The 16,727-nt window shown below is 39.6% G+C and overlaps 2 protein-coding genes across 5 annotated transcripts in view; one reads left to right on the top strand and one right to left on the bottom strand.

Annotated features, from left to right (window-relative positions):
* The window catches only part of LOC123979598 (serine/threonine-protein kinase PAK 2-like), a 15,068-nt gene extending 11,843 nt beyond the window's left edge, over nt 1–3,225 (bottom strand). Inside the window, exons 1-2 of one of the 2 annotated variants that reach the window (XM_046063598.1) lie at nt 2,991–3,225; nt 2,432–2,492 (exon numbers count right to left, since the gene is read on the bottom strand). The gene's annotated coding sequence lies outside the window, so the exon portion shown is untranslated. The remainder of the gene's footprint in view (nt 1–2,431; nt 2,493–2,990) is intronic. The other variant, XM_046063597.1, reaches the window with a different exon arrangement.
* Nucleotides 3,226–3,394: 169 nt separating this feature from the next.
* hltf (helicase-like transcription factor) lies at nt 3,395–16,679 on the top strand. Of its 3 annotated transcripts, none has more exons than XM_046063593.1 (25): nt 3,395–3,413; nt 5,660–5,862; nt 5,971–6,137; nt 6,245–6,378; nt 6,536–6,621; nt 6,756–6,827; nt 7,278–7,469; nt 9,383–9,457; nt 9,564–9,624; nt 9,714–9,780; nt 10,104–10,171; nt 10,274–10,321; nt 10,523–10,633; nt 10,755–10,846; nt 11,220–11,363; nt 11,652–11,784; nt 12,232–12,367; nt 12,892–13,071; nt 13,309–13,424; nt 14,407–14,588; nt 14,750–14,872; nt 15,308–15,420; nt 15,570–15,750; nt 15,888–15,968; nt 16,052–16,679. In XM_046063593.1, the coding sequence occupies exons 2-25, from the start codon at nt 5,665–5,667 to the stop codon at nt 16,193–16,195; spliced, it is 2,904 nt and encodes a 967-aa protein (XP_045919549.1). In that variant the 5' UTR covers nt 3,395–3,413; nt 5,660–5,664; the 3' UTR covers nt 16,196–16,679. The 3 variants fall into 3 exon arrangements, with proteins under 3 accessions (XP_045919549.1, XP_045919551.1, XP_045919550.1); XM_046063595.1 differs by lacking the exon at nt 3,395–3,413 and adding an exon at nt 5,127–5,142; XM_046063594.1 differs by lacking the exon at nt 3,395–3,413 and adding an exon at nt 5,151–5,224.
* The last annotated feature ends 48 nt before the right edge of the window (nt 16,680–16,727 follow it).

Here is a 16,727-nt window from a genome sequence, read left to right as displayed (position 1 = left end):
TGGCGGTGGTGTGGTGCTTCTTCCATTTCCTGATAACTGCACCGACAGTTGATCTTTTCTCTCCAAGTTGCTTTCCGATTCTCTTGTAGCCCATCCCAGCCTTGTGCAGATCAACAATCTTGTCCCTGATGTCCGTAGAAAGCTCTTTGGTCTTGCCCATGGTGGTGATGTTGGATGCTGGTTGTTTGGGTGTTGACAGGTGTCTTTTATACAAGTAACGAGGTGAGGCGGGTGTATTTGATGTAGATAATTGGTTGGGATTGGGGCTGTGTCTTAAAGAAAGACTAACTGGCTTGTAGGAGCCAGAATACTTGCTGTTTGGTAGGGGGTCATATACTTGTTTTTCCTCATCAGATGGTCATCAATTTTTATAAATTCATATGATGTGATTTTCTGGAATTTTCTTTGGGATTCTGTCTTTCACTGTTAGAATGTACATATGATTAAAATTGTAGATTGTTGCATTCTTTGTAAGTGGGCAAACCTGCAAAATCAGCAAGGGGTCAAATACTTATTTCCCCCACTGTAATATCTTCTATAATAATATATATCTACATATATATATTATAATATATATTATATATAATCTTAAAATCTGGAAAACCCAAAGGAGTCGCAAGAAACTTTATTTTTCAGTGGTCCCAAAACAATTAACAGAGTAAGAGGGAGTCAAAAACATTTTCTTTTTACACAAAATTATGTTGATTTTTTTTTTTACTTTTTTATGATAGTTTCCCCCTTTCATGAGCAAACCTTAATACTTTTTCATTACTAGGTGAAAATGTGTCGATAGCACCGTAGAGTCTCCAAATTTGTCAAATACTACAAGCTATTGTATACCATAATCTTGTTTACTTTTAGTTTGACTATATAGTTCCTAAAGCTACTCTGATCAAAATGTTTAACAGTGGATCAAATAAATACGAGTAATGTTAAAGTGGCCTCTCATAGTGATGAACTAAGAAGTTCACTACCTCCACTTTATAAGGGGATGATATGTCAGTTTTGTCTTTACAGCTTGTTGAACTTCCCCTAATCGGCCAAAGAAATTCAATGAATGCAGGTTTATATCCACATTTTGGATACATTTATTTAGGTAAAAATACGGTTGCACAGGTACTTATGTGCACTGTAGGTTTGGTTTTGTGAAATTAAAAAAGGGGGGGTTGTAAAGAATGTGTTGATATCGCTCCAAATTAGGTAATGAATAAGTGTAATTTTGGTACCAGCATCAAAAATTACTTAACCAAACCAAAGAGTATATGTTTAATGTTTAATGATACAAAACAGGGGAAATTAGTTACTTTTCACATTTGAGATGCTGGAAACAGCAACATGCTTAAAAGGTCTCTCAAATAATCAATCGGTCAATGGACTAATCAATTTAGTGAGTAATCATTTCAGCTATATTGATGTGGTTACGTTCCTTTTCTGTCACATGCCTGTCTCTATGCTTTAATAATGCCCTCCAACTCTGCACACATGGTTACCAAAAAGATCATTTTGCATCCAGACAACATCCAACTGCATCTCTCTGCTGCTGTCAATTCACAGAAACTCTCAACTTTCATCATCCCTCTGCCATTTGTAGTTTCTATTCCTCATTCTCTGCTCTCGCTGCATCAGAGCACTTTCTATTCCCTGTGGCAGGCCGCCATCAAGGGAAGCCCACTTCCTTATCCTGGAACTCCCCGAGCCGCAGAGGGTCACAGGACCGGGCCGGCCTACCAGAACGCAGCAAACACAGCCGCCGAGCTGTTTACAGGAAGTGGACAGCAAGCCTTTTGTATTCAGCTTCTATAAAAGGAAATTCTGCGGAGGACTTCCTGGAAGGAGTGATGAAGCCGAATATCACACACACACACACTCTACCCACCTCTAAACATACAGATATACACAGACAGACATAAAAACACGCACATGTACTATACACACACACACACTCTCTCTCTCTGTCTGAGTTCACTACAGTCACTTCACTGATTATAGGTCTGGCAGTGACTGAAGCGTGAACACACTGCCCGGCTGCACACCCACACTGAACACCTTATCCTGTTATTCAAACAGCTGCCTCACCCCTGTGTCAACACTGGATCAAAGTCCCAGCTCGCTGTCAGAACTTAACTCTGCAATTTGGACCAGGTACAAAACCAGCCTCAGGATTCACAGTGGACGTCTGTTCGTCTCAGGGCCTATGAATGACTGATTCAGTGTACCTGCAGGATCACCAGTCTGGACTGAAAAATCACAGACATTCACTCGTGCAGAGTTTGCAGGCAAGTCAAGACTTTAGAAATCCAAAAGGCCCAAACTCCCCCAGTGAAACCCACACTGTGGTAGCTACGTTTCAAGGAAGCAGAGGTGGAAAGCGACTAAACTTGGGTAACATTTACAGAATTCTTCTAAATGCTTCTGCTGTAAGCCAGATTACCTCATCTCGTGGTCAAAAAAGACTATGACATCTCCAAATGGGATGATTTCCAAATGCTGAGCTGAAAAATATAAATGAAACTACAATGAAAACATAAACAGCTATGTCCTGTCTCTACATAAACATTATACTATATGGATGTTGTACATTGTTTTATTGTAACTTTAAGTTCAATTACATTTTATTAAACCAGCTTCTGAACTGCTTGCCAGATATTTAGGCCCATTTAAGACTCAAGTGGCTGCTATGTACTGCAGATGTTTTGTATTAACCTCGCGTTATTAAAATATTAGTGTCCCTGTAGACTGTCATTACTTTGAATTAAAAAGAAAGCAAGCCACAAATCCCATTTACACTAGGATCTGGATCTCTTGCGGTACTTTCTTTTTATACCCTTAAGAGACAGGATGAGTATCTCCTCAACAATTATGGAAGAACTCAGTCTGAATGCTTCCTGTGCCAAAGAGAAAAGTTAGTATTAAGCAAACTATTACCAAATAAGCAACGTGTATGCAAGACTGACTGACCGGCTGTGCTGAATGAGCGAATCTAAACTCACCGGCTGCTGTCAACCGCAAAGAAATCAAACGCACTCCAGCCACACAGCCGAAACTCCGCCCCGTCTGTGTTGATTTTCAGTCCGTTAAAGCCCAGATTTGACGCTGAGATTTCACAAAGTTCCCTGGGGATGAGAAAAAAAAAGTCTTTCGTCTTTTATTCTTTCTTTTATCGTTGACACACTTTATTCCTCTCTTTCCCAGACTACTCTCAGACTGGCCTTTTCCTTGGCCCGGGGAGGAGCCTGGCGGAGAGGAAGCGGAAAGTCGTAGTAACAAACCGGGGAATCGGAACTTCACGGCTTCCGTAGCGTTCATTGGGCAAAAGGCAAAGAGCGCGTAAAACGCAATCCGCAAAACGCTGCGGTTCCCTGTCTGCACTGCGTCGGCCTGTAAAAGTGAACGGAGACAACACCGGAAACAAGGTGACTTTTATTTCAAAATAAAATATATAAAGTCAACATTAAAGTCTGCAACAGATGATCATTTTCATTATTGATTAATCTACTGGTTATTTTCTTGATTAAATGATTAATTGTTTGTCTGTACAGTGTCAGAAAATAGTGAAAAATACAGACAGCATCCTAGAGCGCAAGGTAACATTTAGATTGCTTACTTTGTCCGTCTAACAATAAAAAACCTAAAGATATTCAATTTACAGTGATGTACAACAGAAAAGTACATTTGAATGCTGCAACCAGCAAGTACTGCATTTTTGCATGAAAAGTAACTCAAACAATTCATGAATTATTTATTGCCAAGTAATTTTCTGCCCATCAACTAATCAGTATATCAACTAATTGTTGCTCTAGTAGACTAAGTAGCTCTATAAATTTCAGAACACTAAACTGATTGTGCAAAGCATGTACCCCATGTGTTATTAGGGCCAGCAAAAGCTGATAACATCTCAATTAAATATCTGTGACTACTAAAATGTACTAGATACAAATTCCAATGCAATGTTCAACTGTTACATTAACAATATTATGTCAGTCCCTACAATGCATTTTTTTAAAACAACACATTTTAGCTGCAAATATTCAGAATGATAAAAATTCTCCAACACCCAACTCATAAGAGGCATGATAGAAGTGTGTCATTTAACTTGAGTAATTTGAACTATTTTCAGCATCTCTGTTGCTCAAAAGCTATAGGGTGGCCTGGATCACATCATTACAGGCCACTGCTGCTATTTACAAGCTGTGGAAATGACAGCAGTGACTATATTTTTAATAAATATGTATTTATATTTATCATATATATACACTATATAGGCATATTTAAACTATACTGTTTATAGTTTAAATATATATTAAATATAAACAGCAGCATACGACTGTCATTTCAGAAAAAGAAAAGTGGATCAGTATCACATTTTGTGTAAAAAGTTTATTGTTATAACAAGATTTTTTTCACATTTTTATAAAATACAAATTTATCATGTTTTAACAAGAAACTTTTCTTTTAACAATAGGCTATACTATTGATCTTGTTATAGCATGTAACATTTTATGTTATAACTTGATAACATACTGCAACATAAATTTCAACAACATAAAATTCCTCGCATTATAACATTTCAACATTCTTATTATAACATTATAACAATATTGTTATAACGTTATTTTCATGGAAACTGTATATTTCCCGGTGGAGTATTGAGCAAATAAAAGAATTACAACAACCGTTGTCTTTTAGTATTTATTAAAGGAGAAAAGAACATAGAAGTACTCATATAATCATCAGCTCGTCCAGAGACCTGCCACTTATGGTACCATCGAGCGTCTGGCCCAGAGGGATGTATAATCATTTAGACAGTTCAGGCAGTCCTCACATAATGAGAATAATAATAAGAAAAGGTTAAAGATAAAATATTATTATAATAATAATAGAGACAGATTCAATGTAAGAAGAAACAATTTTCTGCCATTACAGCTATAACAATATAAGTTTTCATGTTATAAAGAGGTAGTTTTGTATGTCGTAATAACGCAAAAATATATTTTTATGACATGAAAAACATCTAGTTATAACAATTTGCAGTTGCAGCGTCATAGCAAATTGTTACAAAATAAGAATTTATTTTGAAGGCTACTACCGGAATGTCAAGACTAACTGAAGCTAATTTGATACTTCCTGCTTTACAAAACATCAGTAAGTACCACAAACATCAGCAACGGCTACGCACCAGAAATCATTTTCTAAAAGTCGACAACCGCCAAGGGGAAGAAAATTTGTACGGAAATGATAATTGCAGATAAACCACACACTTTGTCTGTAACGTTAATTATTTATATAGACTCATTACTAGACAAGATAGCGAACAACCAGCTAACAGCCGTTATATTAACTCAAAGCAACACTTAACGCTAACGTTAGCTGTCGTTAGGATTAACGTTACCGTTAAACATGTAGGTTAGCTTGCAAGCGTTAGCTCAGAGAGACACGGGTCACTCACTTGACTGTGTATTTGCTATTCCAGCAACATTTAACATTAAGCGTTAGGTATATGTTTATGCTAGTTTCCTGCATAGAAGCTTTTCCTGTAACGTTAAATTATCTAACGTTATGCGCACCTAAAGGACAGTCTTATGGGTCAAGTTCAGTTGAAGCAGCTGTCTGCTATCTTAACGTGTTTAATTATTTTTGTCTGTGTGTATGTGTGCTCCAGGTGTCATGTTTTCCCGCAGGTGGAGGTTTGGCTGGGACAGGTACAGTGAGGTGGACCTCTTCACAGACCGCCATGAGACCAGTGCAGAGACCCTGTCCCAGGCCATCAGAGCTGCAGCGTCTGAGGAGCCGGACTCGGACGGCAGTGTGCTGTTTGGCCATCTTAAGGGCACTGTGGTCGGCCTCAGATATTACACAGGGGTGGTGAGGATCAACCAGGGTCACTGATATTCCCTTAGTGCACTGATTCCCAAAGGAGATAAAACACAGCTGATATAGGTTGAGAATCCTTAAATCATCTATGTTTTACAGGTGATTCTAGGGGAAATGGTCGGTTTGGTGCGACAGCCTCAGAATCCATATGACCGCAATGCAGTGATGGTCAGCAACATTTATGGCAACCAAGTGGGTCATATAAAGCGGGAGCTGGCAGCAGCTTTGGCCTACGTCATGGACAACAATTTGGCTAAGGTAGAGGGGTGAGTAGATTGTTATTGGCCTGTCAGTGTCACGCCCTCCCTTACCCCTTTTTCATACTTTGTGTGATTTTGTGTTTGTGTTTATCATTGTCTTGTTGCTGACTCAGGGTGGTGCACTCAGGGACGAAAAACTTGTTCAACATGCCGGTGATGCTGTCCTTCTGGGGGAAGGAAGAGAACAAAAATGCTGTGATTGAATCCATGGCACGTCACGGATTTAAACTGAACAGCAAACCAACAGGTACACACGCAACCATCCTATCTTGCTTGCCTCCTGATGGGAAAACCTCTGACATTTATCCATGCAGCGCACACGTTGTTGCAGTTGTCAGTATTCAGTCATTGTCATTAACTTCACTGTTTATTTTGTGTGTGTGTCTGCGTGTGATGGATTTCAGGTGCGAATGAGAAATCATATAAAAGTCAAGGTGCTTGGGCATCGCCATCTAAAAAGGGTTTGACCATCCCACTAACCGCACAGGAGGTAATCAGCTTCCATTTAGTTTATGTAATGTCTCACAGTAAAGCATGACCTTTATACAACATTTGAAAAAAATTAAATAAATTGAATCATGTCCATGTCATCTACAGCCAGTGAAGTTGATTCTTTGTTTTCAGCTAAAGAATGCTTTTGACAACCTTTTTGAGGACTTGATGGAGAGTAAAGATGGAGAGAAAGAAGCAGCCGAGGTGTGTATTTGATCTATCTGTTTGTCTGTCTGAATTAATCTTGTATTTCTTACTACTCTCCTAACACTTATGTCAGTATGTTTCTTATTGTTTTTAACCTCTTTCTTTAGTATGTTGACAAAGTGGAAAACAGTGTCCAAAAGTCTGTTTTACAAGAATTTTATTAGAGCCATTCAGCTTAGACTCCTACTTCATCTCTTGCTTTGTGATGCTGCTGATTTTAGAAATTGAAACCTTTTCTATTATTTGGCACATTGTAGGTCAGTGTAGATCAGCTAAATATCAGCAAACTTTGACCTCAGTTTATTTCATGTTGCAGTTTTCTGGAGAAATGGCTTCTCACCTCCTAGTTGTCACCTTCTTGCTTCCTGATAAATAGTTGTTTTTGCTTATATCTATCAGCGTCTTAGTGCAGCTTTAATGTGAACATGCAGCTCTCTTTCTCTGCAGTGTGTGGGAACTCCTCTCCTGCCTCACCAGAAGCAGGCGCTGTCCTGGATGTGTGCTCGAGAAAACAAATCTGTACTTCCACCCTTCTGGGAGAAGAGAGGCGAGCTGTACTATAACAGCCTCACATGTTTCTCTGCCAAAGAAATACCAGAGAGAGTTCGTGGGGGAATACTGGCAGATGACATGGGACTGGTGAGTAACACACACACACACAGTATATACAGGTGAAACTCGAAAAATTAGCATATCGTGCAAAAGTTGATTTATTTAAGTAATTCAACTTAAAAGGTGAAACTAATATATTATATAGACTCATTACATGCAAAGTGAGATATTTCAAGCCTTTATTTGATATAATTTCGATGATTATGGCTTACAGTTTATGAAAACCCCAAATTCAAAATCTGAGAAAATTTGAATATTGTGAAAAGGTTCAGTATTGTAGGCTCAAAGTGTCACACTCTAATCAGCTAATTAATCCAAAACACCTGCAAAGGGTTCCTGAGCCTTTAATTGGTCTCTCAGTCTGGTTCAGTGGAATTCACAATCATGGGGAAAACTGCTGACCTGACAGTTGTGCAGAAAACCATCATTGACACCCTCCACAAGGAGGGAAAGCCTCAAAAGATAATTGCAAAAGAAGTTGGATGTTCTCAAAGTGCTGTATCAAGGCCAATTAATAGAAAGTTAAGTGGAAGGGAAAAGTGTAGAAGAAAAAGGTGCACAAGCAGCAGGGATGACCATAGCCTGGAGAGGATTGTCAGGTAAAGGCCATTCAAATGTGTCGGGGAGCTTCACAAGGAGTGGACTGAGGCTGGAGTTACTGCATCAAGAGCCACCACACACAGACGGGCCCTGGACATGGGCTTCAAATGTCGTATTGTTCTTGTCAAGCCGCTCCTGAACAACAAACAATGTCAGAAGCGTCTTACCTGGGCTAAAGAAAAAAAGAACTGGTCTGTTTTAAAAGTCCTCTTTTCTGATGAGAGCAAATTTTGCATCTCATTTGGAAACCAAGGTCCCAGAGTCTGGAGGAAGAATGGAGAGGCACACAATCCAAGATGCTTGAAGTCCAGTGTGAAGTTTCCACAGTCTGTGTTGGTTTGGGGAGCCATGTCATCTGCTGGTGTTGGTCCACTGTGCTTTATTAAGTCCAGAGTCAGCGCAGCCGTCTACCAGGACATTTTAGAGCACTTTATGCTTCCTTCAGCAGACGAGCTTTATGGAGATGGTGACTTCATTTTCCAGCAGGACTTGGTACCTGCCCACACTGCCAAAAGTACCAAAACCTGGTTCAGTTACCATGGGATTACTGTGCTTGATTGGCCAGCAAACTCGCCTGACCTGAACCCCATAGAGAATCTATGGGACATTGCCAAGAGAAAGATGAAACACATGAGACCGAACAATGTAGAAGAGCTGAAGGCCGCTATTGAAGCATCCTGGTCTTCTATAACACCTCAGTAGTGCTACAGGCTGATAGCATCCATGCCACGCCGCATTGAGGCAGTAATTCATGCAAAAGGGACCCAAACCAAGTACATATGCATGATTATACTTTTCAGAGGGCTGATATTTCTGTATTTAAAATCTTTTTTTTTTTTTTTTTTTTTTTTTTTTTTTTTTTTTATTTCATGTAATGTTCTAATTTTCTGAGATTTTGAATTTGGGGTTTTCATAAGCTGTATGCAATAATCATCGAAATTATATCAAATAAAGGCTTGAAATATCTCACTTTGCATGTAATGAGTCTATATAATAATATTCTATATAATATATTATATATTTTACATATCTGACTGCACACATTCAGAATGTGTTACCTTTAGACTGTTATATTATGTAATATCATTACCTCTAAAATAAATATGTGGTTAATGGTATATTGCAGGTTAATTTATACATTAACTCATGATGCGATGTTTGGTCAGTTGCTGTTACTGTATATTAGAGAGAAAAATTTTGAAATTAGGTTCTTTTTTTGTGGTGTGGTTGAAAATGAGGCAGGAAATATTAGCCTCCAAATTCAGGAAATTCAGGCTTGACGCCGTTGCAGTCGAAGCAGACATAATTCAACGCCAAAACTCCTGTTTGTTGTTTTCCAGGGGAAAACTCTGACAACCATCGCTCTGATCCTCACCAACTTCCACAAAGGAAAGCCGCTGCCTGTGGAGAAATGTGTAAGTGTAAAAGTGTAGCTCCGTGTGAACGTGTTCTTTTCAATCAATATGCAGTTTGAGTGACTTGTGTTTAACCAGCGTAAAGTGTTTGTTTACATGTGTTCAGGAGGAGCAGTCTTTACCCCTCAAAACCAAAACTAAACCACAGATGACCTCCAAACTAGAAGGTACTTTCAACTTGCAAAAAAAAATGTTCTGCCTCATGTTCAGTCTTCCTTTATATCACAGGATAGATGATGTGGTGTCTCTGTTTCAGGAAGCAGCCGTGCAGGTGATGGAGCAGGAGTGAGTGATGCAGAAGCTGGTTCTCTATGCTCAGACGTGTGAGTGTGATTTAATTGAATTTGCCATGCTCACACTGTATTGTCAGTGATTGTTTTTTTTTGTTTGTTTTTTTATTATCGCTACATAATTGTCTCGTGTAAAGATAAGAATGCAAATTTCTGCATCTGGAAATATTTCCATAAATCTTTCCATCAGTCTAAACCTGTTCTGTAAAATGTTATAATGTTTAGGGCGATCAGTGGTATTTTTGATTTTAGCTAGCTCACTTTACTTTGTGTATTTTATTCAAATTACTTAATTTCTTCACAGAAATCAGTTCAATTTCTTCTTACATAACCTGCTATGCTCCTGTGTGGGTCAGTCCTCAGGTGGAGGTGATCTCTGTTGATTCGCCTGACGTTGTGGAGATAGTGGACACGTCAGATAAAAGTAAGAATTGATTGGCATCTCCATATATTTTTCAATTTTTAAATGTTTTTGCCTTCTTCCATTTTGTTTACATACATTTTTACCTGACATCTCTGCTTGCAGGTACAAAGAAAGGAAAGATGAAAGCCACCAAGCGAAAACCCAGTAAAGGTACAAGCCTAGTAAACTCTTTGCATCTGTCAAAAAACACACATGTTACATGACAGGGAACATTCTTGAGACCAGTACATTTTTTAAATTCTAATTATGTTGTGGTAGCATTTCTCTGTGCTGTTGTTGTTTGGCTTGTATAATGTCATAAATGACCATTCCCTATGAAGTAAATCATTAATCTGTATGTTTACTGTGCAGATGCCCCAGTATTGCTGGAGGATCTGGACTTTGCTGCAGCACTGGGTGGCTCAGCATCAGATACAAGCTCAAAGAAGAAGAAAACTGCAAAGAAGGCCACTCCCACACCTAGTGAGTTCAAACAGTATATTTTTACCTGCCATTTTATTTTTCACACACTGTATTAATTTAGTGAAAAGAAAGTTGTATGTAGGGATATTGGAGATGTTCATGTACCTTTTTGTATGTGCAGGTGCAGAATCCTCCATCCCTGAAAGTGCAGATGACTTATCAGCTAGAGCGACTCTCATCATCTCCCCACTGTCTGTGCTCAGCAACTGGCTGGTAGGAAGATACCCCTACACAACAAACACACAGAAAAGACAAAATCTGTCACTTTTATGTACTGCCCTGCTAATTGGCTTGGTGACAAGTATAGGTGGGTAAAGTGAAAGGGAAGCTTGATTGCTGCTCCTGGTAAAAAATAAAACATGTGTACCGTTACAGCGCAGCAAGAAGAAGAACAAGTGAAATACTAACATGTGACCAGCATTGTCAAAAAAGGCTCTTTTGAAAGTTGGTCATTTTGTAAACTTTTGACAACGGAGATGCCACATTTAATGCTACTTCAATCCTTGAAATCAGCACGTGTCATGTCTTCTTCCCGTGTGTGTGTGTGTGTGTGTGTGTGTGTGTGTGTGTGTGTGTGTGTGTATAGGACCAGTTTGAGCAGCATGTGTGCGCTAACGTGAAGCTAAACGTGTACCTGTATTACGGCTCAGAGCGTAACAGGAGCAAGACCTTTCTATCCTCTCAGGATGTGGTGATCACCACCTACAACGTCCTCTCTGCCGACTTTGGGGTGAGTGTAGACCGGTCACATGTATTTCTGTCGCTGTAAGGTGAGCCAACGTGTTCAGAAAATATAACATGGGAGATAAATTAAACACAGTGGTGCAGACTGTGCATTAATTTATTTTAATATGTATAATATGTAAACCTCCTCTAATGGCAGTCCTGAACCTGGACTGTATGTTTCATTCACGTCAATATTCTGTTGAGAGATGTGTCCTTATATAGATAGAGATAAGGACAGAGATCCTTTAGGTCTCTTTTAATAACAAGTATAATATGTTTCTTTCCCTTTCAGAATAAGAGTCCCCTCCATGGGATCAATTGGCTGAGAGTTGTGCTGGACGAAGGACACATCATAAGAAACCCCAATGCACAAATGAGTAAGGCAGTGCTCGACCTAAAAGCTCAGCGCCGTTGGATTTTATCAGGTACACCTGCACCTTAACACATACACACAGATAGTCCAGCATATAAATGCACACAGTTTTTTAATTTTTTTTTTATATATATATATATATATAATTACAACTCTCCATGATATCGTGGTCCACAACTGTCATGTCTAAATGAAAAAGATTTTATTTACTTAATTTTAAAATTAGATTTTTGTACTAAAACCAAAACGTTTTGATTTAATGGGTAGAATATTATTTTAAACTTTTACCATGTGATTTTGAATACTTTAGTAAATATCGTAATATATCAGGGGTATATCGAGGTAATTACATGATATCACAATAGTACATTTATCCATAGTGTGCACTATGATACTCATTTGGATGGACTATTTGAAGGACATTACACACAGAGACAGTCTTGGTATTAAGGAAGTCATCTAATGTTGCGTGTGTTTGTTCGTTCTTCCATCCATCCAGGTACTCCTATCCAGAACAGTGTGAAGGACCTGTGGATGCTGCTGGCCTTCCTGCGTCTGAAGCCCTTTGATGTGAGAGAGTGGTGGAATAGAGTGATCCAGAGACCCGTTACTCAAGGAGACAGGGCCGGCCTGCAGTGAGTGCTCACCATAGACTGAATAAAACATGGGCACAGTGACAGAGACGTCACCCATCAAGTGGCCATTTGGAGTGTTTGGTACTTCCTCATTGGCTCATTTTTCAGCCCCAGTGGTGCTGCATGGTGCTCACAAAAACATATCACACTGCTGCAGTGTAGCAATAATACTCCAGATGGCGCTATTCACTGTAAGTGAGCAGTGGTACAGTCTGAGTGAACTATGTAATGGACTTACTTCTTACTAGTTAATTAACAAACAGAAAAGTTTTATAATCCATAGTGAGTGTGCTGGCTGCAATTGGCCACTTTCTGTCTATTTAAACGGTACAAAACTTACATTTAGACACTTTAATTTATGTGATTACGGTGGCATGTCTCCCTTCATAGAGTCCTAAATGTAGCAGTCCGAGTGTTGGATGGAAGTTTGTCATTTTAGCTAATAGGCAAACATTTATCATATTACACTATTGATAATCAGCCATGGGATATTAATAAACTCAGCCAATTGATTCTGTGCACAGAAACCTTCAGACCCTGGTGAAGTGCATCACCCTGCGGAGGACGAAGAGCAGTGAGGTGAATGGGCGCCCCCTGGTGTCTCTGCCTGAGAAGACAGTATGTGTGGAGCAGGTCGAGCTGAGCCAGCCAGAGAGAGAGGAGTACGAGCTGGCACGCAATGAGGGAAGAAATACCATCGGCAGGTATGTGTCAGTGCGTGTATGTCCATGTATGTCCACGTGCATGCATGTTTGAATGAATCAACTACATGATCTACATGAACTGATCAGCAACAAATAAAGAGGTAGATAGTAGATGAAATAGCCATTTTGACAGAACATACAGCTGTTGATAGATGTACGCCATGTTAGTTTTTTTTTTACTGTAAAATGTTGCATATTGCTGTGTTTAAGCTGTCTTCACTGTGTTTGTGTGTGTAGATACATAGCTGAAGGGTCAGTCTTGAGGAATTATGCAGATGTGCTGGTTATCCTTATGAGGCTTCGACAGCTCTGCTGCCACCCTGATCTGCTGGCAAAAACATCCTCTGACCTGGGTAAGACCTGTAGTGTGATATGTGAATAACTGAAATATAGCATCTGAACCCTGGGGTAACTCACTTTATATGCAGACAGGCTTGCTGGAGAGTTCTAATGATTTATTTGGTTGATATATTATCCTTTTTATTGGAAAATCTATTCTGATACCCAAGTTCACCTCTGGGCCTTTTGCTAAATCAGTTATGGATTGCTCCTGTTTAAATAGCTCGGGATATGTAGATAATATAGACAGTTTGCTGTGTGTTCAATGTCATGCACATCACATGTTTATTTTGTTTTGTGGTTTTTCTGGCTGACAAATTTCAGATTATCTTGAATCTATGCTTGAATTTGCTGAGATCACAGTTGAACCATATGAGCCGCCATTTTGTGTAAATCATCCTGCCGTAAGCTATCATGAGACTCGGGGAGAGAATTTTCTCTTCAAGCCTGTGTAGTCCAGAGAAGAGGTCTGATCAGCCAAAATAATTGAAAACACCAAGGTCACATAGGGGTTTAACCTGTAGCCTTTGGTGTAGAAAAGTATATTTAGATCACTTGTTTTTTTAAGTTTTATACAGTAGACCGTTATCTTCATATCGTATCATAATGCTTTTTTTTTCTCCTTTCTCCACCTTACTAAACTCTACTGCTAATCCCACTTTTAGGTCTTTCTCTCTTCACTTCCTGTTTAAAAAGATATTCATTCTGAAAGTTTGTTTCTCATTTATTCTTACACGGTTTTTTTTTCTATAGCTCTATACGAGCTGAATATTAGGTGAATATGTGTAATCCCAGCCCAACATGTGTAATATGTAACATGTAATCCTAGAATGTAAACACCTCTGTCATTATGAAACACCAGATTTCCCAAAATGAAAGAGGGCTTGACGTTGGTGTCCTCAATTGTAGCTCTGACCCTGGCCCCAATACATGCTTGAGAAAGATTTCCTCTTTCATCATTTTTACATGTTAATGTATAACATTTTTTGTCTGTAGCCGCTGCAGCAACGCCTGCAGAGCTGCGAGAGCGTCTGATAGAGAAGCTGCGGTCGGTGTTGGCAAGCGGCTCTGACGAAGAGTGCTCTGTGTGTCTGGACTCAGTCCGTCTGCCCGTCATTACACACTGTGCCCACGTTTACTGCCGGCCATGCATCGTCCAAGTTATCAGCACCGAGCAGGTACATGTGCAGCCCTCAGCAGACAGCAGGGGTCCGTGATTTCATTTTCATTTGACAGTTTACTTAGAAGGCAAGTTTTCACTATTATGTAGTCAATTATTTTGCTGCTAATCATCAACGGATCCATCTTTTCCTTATGCTGTGTGTGTGTCTATGCATAGGAAGTGGCGCGCTGTCCTCTCTGTCGAAGCGAGATCAAGTCCAGTGAACTGGTGGAGTTTCCACAGGAGGAAATCGAGGAAGAGAACAGTACAGACTCTGAGAAGTGCAGGAGAAGCTCGAAGGTACGCTGCTCATACTGAGGCTGCAGAATTTACTAAGGATAAAAATAGCATAAACACTCTGTAGATCACAAAGAATGCAGAACACTATTTATTTAAACCGTAAAAGGAAATCTGCTAGAGTTGGACCTTTTGCAAGATGTTCTGGTTTTGTGCAACATCTTTCACTTTAAGTTGCCTACAAATCAGTGGTCTTCTCTTAGATTCATTCATTTTAATATTCTTTTTTTTTTATGTTCTCAGTTGAAAATGAAATGCTCAAATACAACTCAACGTTTTTCCCATTTTGTAGGTATTCTGATCCTGGAGTTTTCCCTCAATTCTTTAGTCAGACATCAGTCAAAAAGTTGTGTTCAGCAGCATGACAGTGATGGGAAATCGTATTCTACCATGTGACAGCCGTGTTGATCCTCCTTTGAAGTCTGTTTGTCTGTTCAGGTGCAGGCGCTGATGGGAAACTTGCTCAGGCTGCGATGTGAAGACAGCAGCATTAAGTGTTTGATCGTCTCTCAGTTTACACGCTTCCTCACCATACTAGAGAGTCCACTCAGGTAAAATACACATTCACAGTAGAGGGTCAGGATTTTCAGAAGTCTGTTTTAGTGGTCTAAATATATGTTAGCAGTGCACCACAGCTCTTGAGGAGAGAATTTCCAGATTTAATGAATTTTTCTGCTGTGTACTCCCTCCTCTTCACCAGAGAGCATGGTTTCAGTTTTGTGCGTTTGGACGGCACCATGAGCCAGAAGAGGAGGACTCAAGTCATCCAGGAGTTTCAGAGCTCTGCAGCTCACAGCCCTGTTATCATGCTTCTGTCACTCAAAGCTGGAGGGGTGGGGCTTAACTTGACCGCCGCCTCTCATGTTTTCCTCATGGACCCTGTAAGTACAGATTCTGGCAAGGAACCAGACACATTCACATGTACTGTGTACGGCTTATTGTGCATGCTGAAAGGCCACATACAGAAGTTTGTGAGCTAATTTACTGTCTGGATTCAAGTTAACTGTGTGTGTCTTAGGCATGGAATCCTGCAACTGAGGAGCAGTGCATCGACCGTTGCCACCGTCTGGGACAGACAAGGAAAGTCGTCGTCACCAAGGTCAGAAAACTAGGACTCTGATATACACTGGAATTTTTTTGCTTGTCTGTATATTTTTATTTAGTGTGTGTCTGTTGCTGCAGTTCATTGTAAAAGGTTCAGTGGAGGAGAGCATGGTGAAGATCCAGAGGCAGAAGCAGGACCTGGTGGAGAAGGCTTTTGGCTCCACGAACACAGATAGGAAAACAACTCGCATTGAGGACATCAAAGCTCTGATGGAGCTGTAGATGTCCAACAGTGGATCTGAACTGCTGTATAAACATGGAAACAACAAACATTGAGTGGTATTTGAACTGTACTGCCAGTTGACAGTTCTTTTTTTGGGGTCTCGCAGTTCACATCTGATGGTTTGCAGTGTTTTTCACACATTGTCAATGTTTTTTGTGTTAGTTTACATTTTTATTTTTTAGATCATTAATGTTCTAAATTCTGTTATTTCTACTGAAGGATTCATGTTTTGATACAGATTCATTTTCAGAAAGCACCATAGGGAAATCTTTCATTTTTGTTCAGGTATGATCCGTAGGACCTGATGAGGATTTTGTTAAACGTTAATACCATGGGATGAAGACTGGGTAGAAATACCCACCTGGTGTAGCAGCTTAATTCTTGAGTTGTTAATAAGCCACATTTAACAGCCAAGAAGATTTAAGATGTTCTCTGTTGGATTTGTTTTTCCAACCATCTCTGGATTAAAGAAATGCAGACTGACATTGTACATTTGTAACTTCTGTATTTAACCAGGCATAGAGCAGCTTT

The sequence above is a fragment of the Micropterus dolomieu genome, linkage group LG11 (assembly GCF_021292245.1).
Source record: "Micropterus dolomieu isolate WLL.071019.BEF.003 ecotype Adirondacks linkage group LG11, ASM2129224v1, whole genome shotgun sequence".
NCBI lineage: Eukaryota > Metazoa > Chordata > Actinopteri > Centrarchiformes > Centrarchidae > Micropterus > Micropterus dolomieu.
Note: the sequence above shows the minus strand (reverse complement) of the source record. Positions and strands in the feature narration are given on the sequence as shown.